A 16,867-nucleotide genomic window follows, 5' to 3' on the forward strand; every position below is an offset into this window, starting at 1 on the left:
AATTGGAAAAATAAGGGCAAAACCTATGGGTAAAAACATGCATTGTACCCCCTCTTTGTGAGTGTGAGTATTGCATCAGATTCATGACCTTAAGTTGAAAAATCTACATGTATGAAAATGGAATCATTCTTTGTCTAAGGTCATGTAGATACTTTTGTTGAGCATGAACTTTTATTAGAAGACAATACTGTGAGCTCGAGAATATTTGGTAATGGTGTGTCACAACTTCTATCTTTGAATATACACCGAGGTATACATGAGTAATTTAAGTCTTGTTGTGCGTATTAACGATTGCGTTTTGTGTAGCACTATTTGAGATATCTTACTTAAACAGATGAACTTAATTTTATCTGAAGACAAGCAAAAGATTAAGTTTGGGGTGTTCATGAGTCCTCAAATTGGACTTATCTATGGTCTTATTTAATGCATATAAGGTCCTTGATTATTTATTTTACCTCAATTCATGATAAAAAAACTCCTAAGTTTTAGGTATTTGTGGATTTGGTAGGAGCATAGACACTTAGGCTTAAAAAGGAAAAAAACGGACAAAAAGAGCTGAAAATACAAAGGTGTGCATCGCCAAGCACACAGGGCGATCTGCCAAATAGAAAAGTTTTTTCCTTCTATCAGAGCAAGTGAGCCTGAAGGAAGTGGATCAAAAGGTGACAAAAATAATCAGCCAAATCTTCGTTGATCAGTTCCATGAAGCAGAATATTACCGCCGATCAATCCAGAACACATAGATAAGGAAGGCATCGTGCAAATGGCGATGAACTCAAAAAAGGGCGATTCAGCGAATAATGACTAATTGCTCCGAAAAGATTTTCCAGTACAATTCTGAAGTCTATAAATATTGACCACTTTTATTATTTAGTAAATTAGAGAGAAACAATTTTACACTTGATATTTTATTTTAGAATTTTTTTCATAAGTTCTCTCTAAATTTGGAGAGGGCTTTGTGGAAGCTTGCCTAAAGAAGTTCATCTTCTAATTTTGGAAGTGGGTCTTCTCCATTTGCCTACCTTTGCTACTTTTAAGGTGTAATCTCTAATACCCACTTGATTTCATTATCATTTTGAGCATATTTGATTATTTCTTGATATGTGGCTAATAACCTCCTATTCTTGGGGTGTGATTTAGCAATTAGGGGTTTATAGCTTCAAAAACAAAACTAACCAATGTCTTTTGGCTTTCTCGAGAAAGAAGTAGTGAAACTAAGACCACTAGATTGATCTCTGAAGGAGTGGGTCGATATGCGCCAGAGGGTGAGCCTTAGTTCCATACCCAAGCACCCTTATTGAAAGAGCGAGTTTGGATAAGACATAGACTAGATAGTTTAGACGAGTGGGTGTCCAAGAGGAAACCATTTGATATGGGGTAAGTTTCTTAAGAAGGAACTTGCATTCACCTGAAGCTTAGCCTAGTCACCATTGTCCTGCCAAATTAGCTACAGAAATCATATATCCACCACTTTTATCTTCATATACAGAGATCACACCAAGAACTCTCGACCTTACTTGATTTCCTTTATATTTTTTCTATTATACTACTTGTGACAAAACCCCTTTCAATAATTGACAATTTGGTGTCACAAATTAATTGTGTTAATATTTGAAAATGTCTTAAACTATGACTATATAGAACGGAATTCTATGTAGCTACTACCTTCACTACTACTCCCTTGGGACACGACCCTAACCCTTGGTTGGGTTACTATAATAGTTTCGATTCGTAGACACTCAAACTGTAGGCTACTGTCGTCTGTCATGATCTAAAGCTAAAAACAAAAATTGAGCATCAAAGAATCAATTTCCATGTGTTGCATTTTATATGGAACACTTCGTTGTATCAGTTTTAAAATATAACATGTGTTTTATTTGAAAATGTTTAATTAGACTATTTACCATTTACCGTGTTGGTTCTACCTTATTTGGCAAAATATTCATAAAGGTACTATTATGTATAAACCTTCATTTTTCTAAGGATGATTTTGGAACCTAAATATCAAAGACTTTCCATAATTGTTTTTAGCGAAACTAAATCATATAAATTTAAACGGAAAGAGTACATATTTAAATTATTATTAGATGTATGACATAGATGAAAAATGTTGTTTGAATACAAGTCATATGTTTTAGATATAGAGAAGAATATTGTTCTTTATTTTATCACCCTATTCGCATTAAAAGTTACTCAAGAATCAATAAAAATATATTTTTAAATGACTTGTAAGAAAATAAACTAAAACTTTATAATTGGAGAAACTCTTAAAAATCATACCTCTAAAACATCGGTTATTGATTCATCATGTGTCATAAAATATGTTGGAACTTCAATTAATATTGCATCCTTATCATCACCATATTTTTGTTGCTTATCCATATTCTAAAAGACAATAAGAAAAAATTGTTAAATATTTAGAAAAACAAAAAGTTGTGTGAAATAATGCATGGTTTTCTAAAAGAGATAAAAATTGCTCACTTGCAACACGTTTGTGTGGATATATCAAGTAACACTTAAGAAGATAATCTAAGAGATAGAATACCTCATATATAAAATTAAAAAAATGAATGTTGATCAATCTTATGCACGTTTTAAGAAGATACATGATGGTCGTGGTTATGCAAGTCTTAAGCTTACTAAATTAGTGATAAATAGTTTCATCCTATTGGAATATATACCTCGTCTCCTGCTTTGACTACAATTCCTAATCTACCTAGTAATCCTAAGGAAAAGGGATACCTTATTTAGTGTAGATTCCATCAAAATATTTTGTGCATATCAGAAAAGGACGAAAACTAACACCTTGTAATTGGATTTCTAAAACTTACCTCAACAACATCAGTTTTTGTTTCTTGTGATTCAAGTAAAGGTATGGGAACTTCCATCAACGTTGCATCTTGACCACCAACTTTATCCTGCTTATCCATATCCATGTTGCAAATATAAAAAAGTTAGTTAAAACTTTTGTACTTTTAAAACTTGTATGAAATGATGCAGAAGGTTCTAAAAAAAGATGTGAACTATTCGCTTTCTATGTTTCAAGTAATATTTTAAGAACGTGATCAAAGTGTCACAAAAATAAAATAAAAAAAGAAAGGGTTAAAAAATGTGTATTCATCGATAACATATATTATGTAACTAGATCAATGATGGTTGTTATCATTTGAGATAGTTTGGTCATGTCATAGCTTGAGACTATGAAAAATCAAGGCATTAAGTATATAAGAAAAAGGTTGTCTATGAAGACTTATCATTTTTGACATAATTCATATTTAACTAATGATATTGCACTACACATAAAAATATGTACATGTGTGTAGCTAATGATATAACATTAATCATTCATATATAAACTATTAAATCTCTATGTTTTTAGTTTTGAACCTAAGTCATTAACTAATTTTTTTTTATGATGCAACCATCTATTGAGTCTTGATAGTTATAAATGATTAGGTAAAAAAAAACTCATATAATTAACTTGTCAATTCAAAGGTTTCTGAAATATTATAGTTCATTAATTCAATTCATTTGCATACTCCATCTCTATCAATCATCATCATCATGGTTCACCATTCCCAACTATTACAACCAATACCCCACAAGTACCATCATCTATTACTTAGCACTATCAATTAGTACAATCAACAACAAAACTTAACATCAAATATTCAACATCTTTTAATTTGTATGAGTATTTATATATTATTGTCATGAAATGATTAAATTGTTTTATCTCTAGAGACGAACATTATTTTTCTTTCATAACACAATTATCATAAAAATGTTGTTCCGTTATCTATCAAAAAATATTGTATATTGCTTATAAGGAAAAATTAAGCACCTTATAAGTATTTTTTTTTCAAAAGCATACCTGTAAATCATCCATTAACATAGCATCTTCGTCCACACAAATTTGGTGTTGGTTATTCATATCCTGGTAGAAAATAAAAACCAAGTAAAAAGATCTTTTGTAAGATGGATATAGAAAAGTTTTTTAAAAAATATATATATAAAAACATCAAGCTTGCTAGTAATGATATTTATGTGTCAAGTAAAATCATAAGAACTTAATCAAAGTGCTAGAATATATACACATAAAAAGTCCAAATAAAAGATGTTTGTCCATCAATTTATAGATTCAAGAACAAGAATAGTTACTGTTGTGGTGATGAAGCTCAAACGATTTACCAAGTACATTGGTTGTATGATTAAAAAACTAGACTTAATCAAACTTTCTTTTGAAAAAGTTATAAAAGTTGAAAAAAAAATCAATTTTTAAAGTCATTATTTTTAAGAAATTTTTTTAAAGGCGCCCACAACCTCTAGATCTATAACATTTTAAATTAATTTTTACCCATAAAAAGAATTATTTCTCTTTTAATGGTAAAACCTAAGATGATAAAATCACTTTTATTAGTACTTTCATTCTTAAAATAAAAATATATTGTAGGTATAAAGAGAGAAAAGATATGTAAAGCTTAGATCCATAAAAAAATTGAAATTCGATCTATTGTAATCATGCATCTTTCAAGATTCATTAGATTAGTGATCAAAAAAATTATCTTATATTTGAATTTATTTTAAACCAAATTAAGAAATTTGGAGAAAATCAATTTAAAAAACTTCTCAGTCCAAGAAAATTGTTAAGAGTGGCTACTACCTTTAGATCTATAACAAGTAAAATTAATTCCCACCATATCAATAATTATTTCTTTTAAAATTTGGTCAAACTCAAAATAATCGAGCTTCTCTCATTCTCCCTAGATGTACTAGAACATGAATAGGTAAAATTATAAGAGAATATTAATAACATCAAAGAAAAAGAAAAAACAAAAAGATCCTAGATAATTTTATAAAAGAAGATATATATATATATACACAGATAGATCAATGAAATTAACAAGGCATAAGTGTAAACCTCAAATTTTGTTGTGGCCGATTAACTGGATTAAGAATCTTGTTATGATAGAAAGAACACAAAAGGCGGAGAAGGCAAAGTTAGGGTAAAAAGAAACTGCCTATATATATACTTAGTGTCATTGCTTTTTTTTTCTTTGAACACTTTTTTGGTTGGTAGCATTAAAGGCAAATTCATGTATTCTTCATTTTGAATGTTTTTTTCACTAAAATTATTTTAATTGTTTTTCCTATCAAGTCATTAAAACTATAACTTTATTCCCTAGAAACAAATTATTTCTCTTTATAGATTTTTTAATTGGCATACCATGTCGTATTAATTTATTATCCTCTTATAATGTATGATAAAATAAATTTTAGTAGCAAATATTAAATGTATTTTTTAATTTTAGATGGATAAATCAAGTTAATTTTGTAACTATGTTGAAATGAAATTATATCATCCTAACGAGGATGATATTCTCCCGACTCAAACCGCCGTGAGTGGCACCAACACTAATCAACCTTGTGGGAGAATTAAAGACAAACCCGGACTAACCACACTGTATAAATAAAACCAACTCTTTGCAAGAAAATATTGAAAACCATTAAGTTACTAAAGAATTAAATCCATATAAACTAAATTAGATAATTAAAACAATAGTGACGCAAAAATTACCCCATAACTTAAAATCATCATACCAAAACTCTAAATAGTTGAACTTGAGACGCAACCTCCAAACTGAACATCAACTAAAACATATAAGCCTATGCCTGAATAAATGGATAAGAAGATTTAGAAGGATCCATGGTATCCTGAAAGATGGAGCTCGCCCTTGGACTAGAAATTAGATATCTCTCAACAGAGGTCTCGAAATAACCGTTGGAAGAGGTCTTTTACTCAACATGAAAAAGAACATGGATACCACTACACAAACCATAGAGTACTAGTAGGATCACATGGAGACACAAATATATGGATGTAAACGGTCAGTACAATATAGTAACATAGAACAATGTATAACATAACAACAATTATCAACCACACAGACTTTGAGTCACATGTCTTGAAACAACATCACTTGGGTCAAATAATGTATCAGTACATCTTTCTCACATGATCACAATGAAAATATTGGGTCCTCTCAACGAACTACAAATCACATACATGAAACTCTCAAAGAAACCAAACTCTGGTTGTTAGTGTGCCGACATGGTACTTGAGCACGCATAATTAGTTTACCAATACGATTCATTTATTGTTAGTCTACCAGCGTTGTACCCAAGCCAACAAGTAAATACAAACATTCATTAACAACCACATAGCATAATGAACAAGGCCAATTGAAAATCACAACTTCATTAAATGAGGTTATAACCTATATGATGTCATTTCATATGTCTCCCTACCATGAATTACAAAAATGATAATACGAAATATTCGATATGCATTCCTACATAGTTTGAAACATTGTCGCAAACGGAAAAATGTGCTTGATATCATTCTTTTTGTCCCACCAAGACAAGAAAACCTAAAACCCAGAGATAACGATAACAAATAGAATTATAGAAAGAATAAAGTATATCGCCCTAATGAAATGTAGAAATCATAATAAACTTCACTAAACTATAACACCTTAGACTGAACAAGAGGAAAATGTTGGACCCCATAATAGGACATATGCCATGAATAAGACCATGATGTGTCACCCTCATTGTGTCTCACACCCAATAACAAGATGGAGGAACAGGAACACTATAAGGTCCATGGAACTCAAGACGTTTCCAAGTTGGCATTGAAAACAAATAAAACCACTCAATGACTTGTGAGGGACCACAGACTACTAGACTGTGCGTTAAACCCCACACGGTCCGTTAAGTGGCCTCTAAAAAATGACCCTGAAACACCCCGAATTCTATGAGAAACCACGGTTTCCCATACGACTCGTGGTGCTTCATAAAGTCCATGAATGGGCCTGTGAAAGAGGACTATAATTTTTTAAGTCATGGTATTTTTTTCTTTTCCCCTATATGTTATGCAGTTAAACTATGTTATTTTATGCCTAAATTACATTTGTTTAGTCACTCTAAGCCTTATAATCGAGTTAGAAATAACCTAGGACCCTAATTTTCCTAATATCATCAAACTTAAAAAGAAAAGCTTACAAAGAGGCGATAATTTCTCCAAAGAACAAGTAGAGGTTTTCCTCAAGTTCATCCCCGAAATCCAAAGAATTTATGTTTAGTTTTCATCAGCATTTATGTTCTATTTTACTTTTTGGTTTCTTTGACTTATAAGGTCCCTTAAATTAAGTTAGTTCTTTTTCACACCTATGGTTGCTAGATTTTAAAGATTTGTTCGTGAATTAGTATAGTCACATGAATAGAACCAAGAACCCTAGGTTGTGTAAATTTATAAAATATCACGAATCATACATGGAAGGAAAATACGACTAAATCTTTCCTCAAAGTTTGAAATGCAAATCTTCAGTATATATATGTTGCATTCTTACTTAGCATATTAGTTCTTTGAGATACTCATTATTTTACTCCATTTAAGCTTCTCGTATTCATCTTGGAATCGACTTAGAACTAAGTTTGATTAAAGTTCAAGTACCCTTATGTCCTAAAACAACATGCCTACATAGGTTCATAAGTCCTATTTGTTCGGCATTCGTTTAAGTGACCACACCATAGTCAACCTTATACCCCTAAAAAGGGCTCACATGGTTTATGTTGGTTAACCGAACCTCCCACAGTCAGAATGTTATTGCATTTACATATTTTTAGCATTTACATCACTATACATTTAGCCTATTAGCTTCATGATTAGTACTGGTTCGTTCCATCCAGTTTAGTTAATTTTGCTTCAAAACAATTTATTACTTTGTTTAGCTTATAAATAAATACATCCTACATGCTCTGTTCATTCAAAGTGCTGACACATACTTTGTACTACATTGTTTTATGATATAGGTTTAGAAATTAAGCATCCATATCACTCTAAGTCCAACTCCCAATTTGAATTCATCAAATTTAGTGTGATTTCTCATTCATAGAGGACAATACACACTTTTTACTTTTAAGTCTTTATTTCAGTTTTCAGTCTTGATAGAGTTAGCTAGGGGCATGTCCTTGAAACTCAATTCTTTTTGACGCTTTTTAGAGAATATATTAGTTTCAACTCAAGTTGTTAAGTGTTATTTGGTAATAACAAATATGTTATTATATATCAAATAGTTAGACGAATTGGGTTTTCTACATTCAAAATATCCACTTCTTTTAGCTTCCGCATAGTACATGATTTACTTAGTTATTTTTTTTAGTATGCCGTTTATCTGCCAGGTTCAAGGTTAGCTTGGGGTCACTCATAATCATAGGTATCGTGATACGTTTATGGGGTAGCCGTGGGATGTGAAAAACTTCATATGAGAGAATCAGTTCAACAGTCTTAGGGTGTCTGAGATACGCACTAGGCACTACTTCTTGCATGGGTGTGTAGCGCACAACACCTATAACGGAGAGGTTACTAGGTTTTCTAAGAATTTTCTCTTATTTTGTTATTTTTATTGTTCACAATGTGTAATTCAACATCTCCTTTGTAATCCATTGTTATGCATTTTATATCATTCCTCCTTGTAGAACTAATACATAAAATGCTAACACATTTCCTCCAGTCCTGAAACATGAGGTTACAAATGCAAAATTCTAGAATGCAACCTAGCTTTTGTCTCAAACATATCCAACTAAAACAATCAACATACATTAGTTTAGGCAAATCTTGAAGGTCGATTAGCTATAACCATGGTTCAAGATTTTATGCTTATGAATCCTCCTAAGTTCTAGGGTTGCAGGTAGGTGAGGAACCACATAACTTCATTAATGAGGTCAAGAAGATTCTTTTTGTAATGTAAGTGATAGTACTGATAAGGTGGACTTGGTATCCTACCATTTTAAGGATGTGGTCATATTTTTTTCACATAATGGAAAGACAACTAGGGTGCGGATGCAGCTCCTATGACATAAAACTACTTTGCTTGAGTTTTTTCGGATAGGTTATTCTCGAGAGTATTTAGGGAGGCTAAGTACTAATTAGTCATAAACATGAAGTAGGTTTCTATTGTAGTCCAACAATACAAGCTGAAGTTCAAGCAACTCTCCAGGTATGCTCCACATATGGTTAACGATTTAAAGTGCAAATGAGTAGGTTCTTGTTTGAAGTATCCGATCTGGTGAATACTGAGTGCGGAAAGGCCATGTTATTTACAGATATGAATATATCCAAACTAATGATTCATTCTCAGGAGGTTGAGAGAGATACGCGTAGGAAAATGTACAAGGATACAAATAAGACTAGGATGGATAACTATGAGTACTCTCAGAAGATTCCACGTAGTAGAAATCGCTCAATGTTTCAGTAGAGGTCTACAAAACCAACTCATTTAATAAGCTAGCGCTTCGTCCCCCATGTTTCAACATGATCAGAAAGGGGGAAGGGAGAGCGTTAGACTCTAAGTCACAATAGAATGCTTCACAACCAAAATTCCCAACTTGTTAAAAGTGTTGTAAGAATCATCCAAGAGAGAATCATGTAGGCATACAAGGGTTCTTTGGGTGTGGTTAGTCAGGTCATAGGTTTAAGCATTGATCCTCTTCAAGTAAAATACAAAAGGTAACATGTATCTATCTAAAACTTCAGCAGCTTCAACTCGTCGCCCTAGTCAGCTAGGTGCTTCATCTAGTTGAGATGGTGGTCAGTGTCGTATAACATTTTATGCTCTTCAAGCTTGCGAGGAAAAAGAATATTATCCTAATGTAGTCAATGGTTTGTTGCAAGTCATCCATTTAGAATTTTTATGCAATGTTACATCCATGGGCTACACTTTCTTTTTTTCACTCCTTATATAGAATTAAACATTTTTGTCAATCCCAAAACTATCTCAGAATTCTTAGAGTCTCTATTATAGGTTGTGACCCAGTTATAGGTAGATGGGCATACAGAAATTGCATTATCACTATTTTTGAGAAAGTCACTTCAGCAAACCTTGTAGAGTAATAAATAATAGATTTCAATATCATTTTGGCATGGATTTGTTACATTGTTGTTATGACTCAGTTGATTACAGAACTAGGATATCAATTTTAGATTCCGAATGAGACAGTCTAAGAGTGTAAGGATAGTAAATAATTTCATGTTAGTCATGTTATCTATTACCTTAATCTTATGAAAATGATTTCTAATGGGTATATATATTTTCTTAATCTGGTTAAGGATTAGTACTTTGAAACCCTAACTCTTGAGTCAGTCGTAATCGTAAATGATTTTCTAGAAGTGTTGCTAGAAGTTTTTTCAAAAGATCTTCTCAGAGTCCTGAAAGGGTAATAACATCAGAATAAATCTTCTTCTATATACCAAGCCTATCGTGATTCCTCCTTACATAATGTCTCAATCTAAGCTAAAGAGATTGAAAAAATAGTATAAAGAACTTTTATAAAAGGTATTCATCTTACCCACTATCTCTATATATGGTGCTCTAATATGGTTCATAAGAAGGAAAGATGATTCTCTCATAATATGCATTGATTATAGTCATATGAACATAGTCAAAATTAAGAATAAGTATATCATCCCAGGGTAATAGTTTATTTTCTAAAATAGACCTCAGATTCAGCTATAATCACAGAGTCAGATATAATAAATTCCCAAAGATAACCTTCAGTACTCGATATAGACAATATGAATTTTGTATTTATGCCTTTAAGACTAATCAATGATATTGTAGTTTTCATGGACTTAATCAATAGGGTTTTTAAACACTATTTGGACTTTAAATCACCATCTTTATCGATGATATCCTCATGTATTCTTGGAGTAAGGAAGGGCATGTGAATCGTCTAATAGTTGTTCAATAAATTCTCAAATATCACCAAATATTTGCTAAGTTCATCAAATTTGAATTTTGATAACAATTTGTATCTTTCCTTAGTCATGTGGTATCTTACAAAGGGATCCGAGTGGGTTCTCACAAAAATGAGGCAGTACAACATTATATCAAACCCACCACTCAAAATAAGATTAGAAGATTTTAGGATTTGGCTGGTTAATACCAGAGGTTTGTTGAAGGATTGTTATCCATAGCTTTCCCATTAACCAAGTTTACTGATAAGAAGGTGAAGTTTTAGTGGTCCGGTGAGCATGAAAAAATCTTTTCATAACTGAAGACTATGTTGACGACAACTCTTGTCTTTACACTATGAAATTGGTTAAACACTATTGTTTTTTATTGTGATCAATCTATGGTCAGTCAGGTTATGTGTTGATGCAGCTTGGTAAGGTCATAGCTAATTCTTAAAATCATAAGGTCTACGAGAAAAACTACCGGACTCATGACCTTGACATTGAAGTTGTAGTGTTATCCCTAATAATTTGGAGACACTACTTGCTTGGTGTTAATGTTGATCTGTTCACATATCATAAGAGCCTCTAGTATGTGTTCAACCAGAAACATTGTATATTCATCAAAGGAGATGGATTGAATTTCCAAAACACTATGACATGTATAGGTTCTATCATTTGAGTAAGTCCAATATATTGGTTGACACCCTCAGCAGAGTATCAATGGGTAGTCTAGCACATATTCCAGAAGAGAAGAAAGAATTAGCCAAGGATGTTCACTCGTGGGATAGTTCAGAATTTGTCGAAATCTTCCTTGGTAGTGGAGGTTAAGTTAAAAATGGATATTGATCCTATATTATATCAGTTGAAAGGTTCAGTTAATCAGCAAAGAGTTGAGGTTTTCTCCGAAAGGGGTGATCTTGTGCTTTGTTACTAAAGTCACTTATTTGTTCCTAATATGGATGATTTGAGGAAGCAAATCATTACAGAAGCACATAATTCCACATATTATACTTATCAAAGTTAAACTAAGATGTATCGTAATCACTGAGAAGTCTTTTTATGCAACAACATAAAGAGAAACATCATAGATTTGGTGGTTAAGTGTCCTAACTGTCAAAAAGTTAAAGTATAACATCAAAAATGAGTAGGTGTGACTCAAGATATTAACATTCCTACATCAAAGTGAGAAGTGATAAACATGGATTTTGTTATGGGTTCACATCTTACTCGCAAAAATATGACTCTATTTGTGTGATAGTGGACAAAGTCAATAAGATAACTCACTTCTTGGCTGTCAAGACTATAAATTCAGCTCAAGATTTTACCAGACTTCAAATCAGTGAGATACTAAGGTTGCATGGGGTTCCGTTTTCTTTATCATCACATATAGGGGGTCCTCCATTTACCTCAGATTTCTGGAAATCATTTCAAAAAGGGCTTGTTAATGAAGTAAATCTCAGTACAATATTTTAACCGTAGATATATAGACCATAGAGGACATGTCGAGAGTATTCGTTTTAGATTTAAAGATAATTTGGGATAATCACCTACCTCTTATAAAATTCACCTTTAATAATACCTTTTATTCCAGTTTCAGATGGGCAATTCTGAGGCATAGTATGGGCGTAGATACAAGTCCTTTGTTTTGTCATTCAAAGTGGGAGATGCAACTTTATTAAGGTGAGATTTTGATCATGAGTCGATGGAGCAAGTTCATTTTAGCAAATATATACTAAAACCAACTCAAAGTCATCAGAATTACTATGCACATATAAAGAGAAGGGACTTAGAGTTGGAAATCACTGACTAGTTTTCTATATTTGTTACCCATGAAGAGAGGTGATGATATTTTGTAAGAAAGGGAAGCTCAATCACAAGTATGTAGGTCCTTACAAAATCATGAAAAGGGTTGGTAATGTTGCTTATGAGTTATAGCTAGTAGCAAGATTAGCAGTTGTCTACCCACTCTTTCACATTCCCTTATTGAAGGACTTTGTGGGTAATCCAGCTTTGATAATACATTTGGACAGTGTGGGTGATATGGCTTTGATAATACCTTTAGAGAGTGTTGTTGTGAAATATAGCCTCACCTATGAAGAGGTTCTAGTTGAAATTATTGGACATCTATTAATAGGTTTAAAATTAAGCAAGTCGCTTTTGTAAAGGTTTTGTGGAAAAGTCACTCCATATATAGACATACTTGGGAAGCAAAAGATGCCATGATTGGAAGTATCTATAACATCCAAGAAAAGTGATAGTTTAAACTAGAGCCTAAGTGTATGACTAAATATCGTAAAAATGACTCCCCAAATAGTAATAAGTCATTTACAAATGATATGGGGTTAAAGTGAGGCTAATCCACGAGGAAAGTGCCAGGTGAAGGGGATCAAACCAAGTCCAAAGGCTAAGACTACCACTAGCCAAGAGAACAGTGCCTCACCTTGTAACGACACGAGAGTACCCGCGAGTCGTAACAAGGCGTACTTGACAATGAAGGTATTTCATACAAGCCTCTTAGCATTCATTCATCACAGAGGCAATAAAAATAGTGCGAAATAAAAACATTCCTCAGTAAAGTGAAAAATAGAAAACTCGTTTATAAAGCAAAGAAATACTAAGTCTCAACATAGCAATCTTAGACATCAAATCAATTTCATAAGGACACAAACCTTTACAATCGAAATAAACTACTAAGTATCTATTACATAAAAAGCAAACATAAGAATTTATTTTCCCTCGAATCCATGAGGATGTACCATGTATTGGAGAATGGAGATCCAAGTCTTTAACTACAGAATACACCTAGCACTTTCAACTTACACATTGTACTAAAAATATAAAGAAGATGGTATTATCACAATTAATCCCTAAGTATGATGACCATGTAAAAATATGCTAACGAGGGAGATTTTGCCTAAAGTCATGCTTTAATGTCATTTTGTAAAGCTTCATGAACACATGAACAATAAAGGCATAGCATAAGTCACAACCAACACGCAACTAACAATATCTCATTTAAGTCATTACCTTTACCCTTTTAAACTTAAGTAGTTATACTTCAACTAGTACAAACATGAAATACAAGGGCACATACATTAGTAGATCATTTCATCATATTCAGACTTCTATCTAAAGTTACCCTAAGCCACCCTTACGTAAGTCATAAAGTGGCAGTCTATACTACATCTTCATTTCACACATAAGTTTACCTCAAGGCTACATTCATACAAGAACCTTTATTTTTCAACATAACATGCTAAGTAACTCATTTCATCAATATATGAGAAACATACATCACATTGTAGAGACAATAAATCGACCATTCATTATTAACTTCATTTAGAGGACCTTCACATTAGTCATGAAGACTAAGGGAACTCATTCTAGCACCTTTAAATCATACTCGTGCCATGTGTAGATAACATCTCATATTACTGCCTGCACGTTGTAGTACCTATCAAGTAACTAGAGTGCACATCCCAAATGATGAGAATAGGAATTAACCAACAGGGTCATTGCACGCTAGACATGGAGTCCGGTGTTCTATCCTTACACACCCTAAAGAGTTTTTCTACTTTGAAAGCGTTGAACTAGTATACATCACATGTTTGTTTGGAGGATATCCAAAGATGTACATTGTTCTGTAGCCTCTCACTCTAATAGAGACACCATTTTAACCATATCCACTCGGTGCTTACCCTATTTCCCATAGATTAGTTTCATTCACATTTGTGAAAAAAATAAAGCACCAACATTTGGTCTACCAACTCATAGTACTTCTACCAAGAAGGGTTACAACTAATAGGTCTACCGATCGAGGTTCATTAAGGATAGCTCATTGATTTTCCAAGAAGGTTGCCTTACATATTTGGCCTACCGATAAAAAGTTCATCATTCACATAGGGTTCTAGACTCATCATAGAGGGGCACAAAGCTTAGGTCTGCCTGTCCAATACATAGTCTAGAAATCATTTATTCATTTACTGAAAGGGCACATATCTAGATCTATTCGATACTAGACATTCATTAATCATTCATTTAGACGTATAAATCAAAATACATTCCAGTCTAGAAGAGGATGCACTAGCCTACTATTTCAAGACACATATAACTTTGCATATATTTATACAAGAATAAGATGCATACGCTTACCAATTCAATAGTATTTAGTAAGAATATACTTTCAATCACAATGCATTCACATTCTAATTAGTTGATCATTTTGTCCTTTATTTCACACGCATGCCTTACATCACGTTCCTCAATACAATCTCATGATAATTCATTACTCCCACACCATATTCCTTCATGGACATAATCACAATGTACAAAGAAAGTAAACACCTCCACCATAAGTGGATCACACATCAATCTATCACAATTCTATATCAATTTTACATTCACGGGAAATTAGGTCAAATTTTACCCTTTCGAGGCTATAATCACAATTCCTCTATTCACCAACACTTTACCATGATTAGACATAGATAATGATACAAATCAAAAATCTAAAGTATTCTACACATGAATCTATCATCATTTTTTATATTAAACAAACCCCTTTCGAGGCTATAATCACAATTCCTCTATTCACCAACACTTTACCATGATTAGACATAGATAATGATACAAATAAAAAATCTAAAGTATTCTACACATGAATCTATCATCATTTTTTATATTAAACAAACCCACTTCATAAGGTCAAATTTAGGAATTTAGAGAAACATGGGTTCATAGATTTTTCCATCATAAACCATCAAGTAAACATCAATATCATCATAGTTTATCATTTGAATACGACTCAAAATTATGATGTGCCCAGAGTTCAAAATGTTGCATACTAACCACTAATTCTTTGATGGTTGTACTTTTTTTACCATCTAAAATTTATCATTCTCTAATTTGCTTCACTATTTAGCATCAATGTAAATGCTCTCGCTAAAATTTGATAGATGGAACATTTCATTCATGGGAGTGTTTGTTGTCTAAACATTCTTATTGTGAGATTTCCTATAGCCACAAATGCGAGGAGGGATATATGTCACCACAAGAAGCAACAAGATGCTCATGAAAGTAGAATGTGGAGAAGAATAATGTGGATAAGAGAACTACTGTTTTATCATGTTTTCTGCTCAAAAGAAAAGCAGGTTGAGCAGTTTCAATATTTTTTGTAACAATTGTCTTCAACCATTATTTGTAATTTTTCACATGTTGTATCTAATCCCATTAAAATACTTATTGCACTCATAAGCGGGATAGTTATCTCTTTAAAACACTTAGTCTTTGCTACTATCTACTCTAGAAATTAGTCACGAAACAATATTGTAGGGTAACTTTGTATAGTTCCAAAACAATATAGTTGTAAATTTCATTTTATGTTTAACTAATACTGCTCTTAATTTTATTTCAGGTTACACCTGTTGACCAAATTCGGATATCGACAAGTAAATTTGTTATCGATCCATGTGTGCTAGAGGGCCAAACAGATTCGACATGGACCAAATAACACATTTTGTGATGTTTGCGAATTGATTAGTTGAGCTTTTTGTTTTACATATGGTTAGTTCCCCTTGTGAATATAAAGGTACTTAAATGTTCTTTTATAGTTGAAGGTATCCTCTAAACATAGCCTCTTCTTAGGTTTCTTATAGTGCATAAACAATACATCCCGTAGGCCGTAACATACGTATTACAAATTGAAATTCCATTCTTCCATATAATACTTAGAAAACCTTATCTTCTGAATATGATAACTCTGCTTTTAGACCTTATCTGTGCAATTCAAAGAGAAGGTTTCATCGGTATATCAAAGAAAAGATCATATATGTAAAATAAAGTAATCTCAAGTACATACAATTTTTTGGATACTCTAGAATTCCACTTGTTGGGCACAGGCCTTAACCATCTAGTATACATAGAAGCTATAGTTTCTAACTTTTGGTATGAAGTATTTTATGTTAAAACAGTAGATGTAAAATCAGTTTAAAATTAAAATACAAAAGGTTACAGTATATATACTTTTATAATATGGTATGCAGTTACTTTGAAACAAAATAATGCACACAT

The 16,867-nt window shown here is 32.4% G+C and overlaps 1 protein-coding gene across 3 annotated transcripts in view; it reads right to left on the bottom strand.

The window, feature by feature from the left end:
- LOC104647591 (uncharacterized) overlaps positions 1-5,084 on the bottom strand; it is a 37,361-nt gene extending 32,277 nt beyond the window's left edge. The window contains exons 1-4 of one of the 3 annotated variants that reach the window (XM_026028996.2): positions 4,922-5,084; positions 3,875-3,937; positions 2,832-2,918; positions 2,281-2,385 (exon numbers count right to left, since the gene is read on the bottom strand). In XM_026028996.2, coding sequence (XP_025884781.1) covers positions 2,281-2,385; positions 2,832-2,918; positions 3,875-3,934 — 252 coding nt within the window. In that variant the 5' untranslated portion in view covers positions 3,935-3,937; positions 4,922-5,084. The remainder of the gene's footprint in view (positions 1-2,280; positions 2,386-2,831; positions 2,919-3,874; positions 3,938-4,921) is intronic. The other 2 variants (XM_010323208.3, XM_010323212.3) reach the window with 2 other exon arrangements.
- Between the last annotated feature and the right edge of the window lie 11,783 nt (positions 5,085-16,867).

The sequence above is a fragment of the Solanum lycopersicum genome, chromosome 1, assembly GCF_036512215.1.
Source record: "Solanum lycopersicum chromosome 1, SLM_r2.1".
Taxonomy (NCBI): domain Eukaryota; kingdom Viridiplantae; phylum Streptophyta; class Magnoliopsida; order Solanales; family Solanaceae; genus Solanum; species Solanum lycopersicum.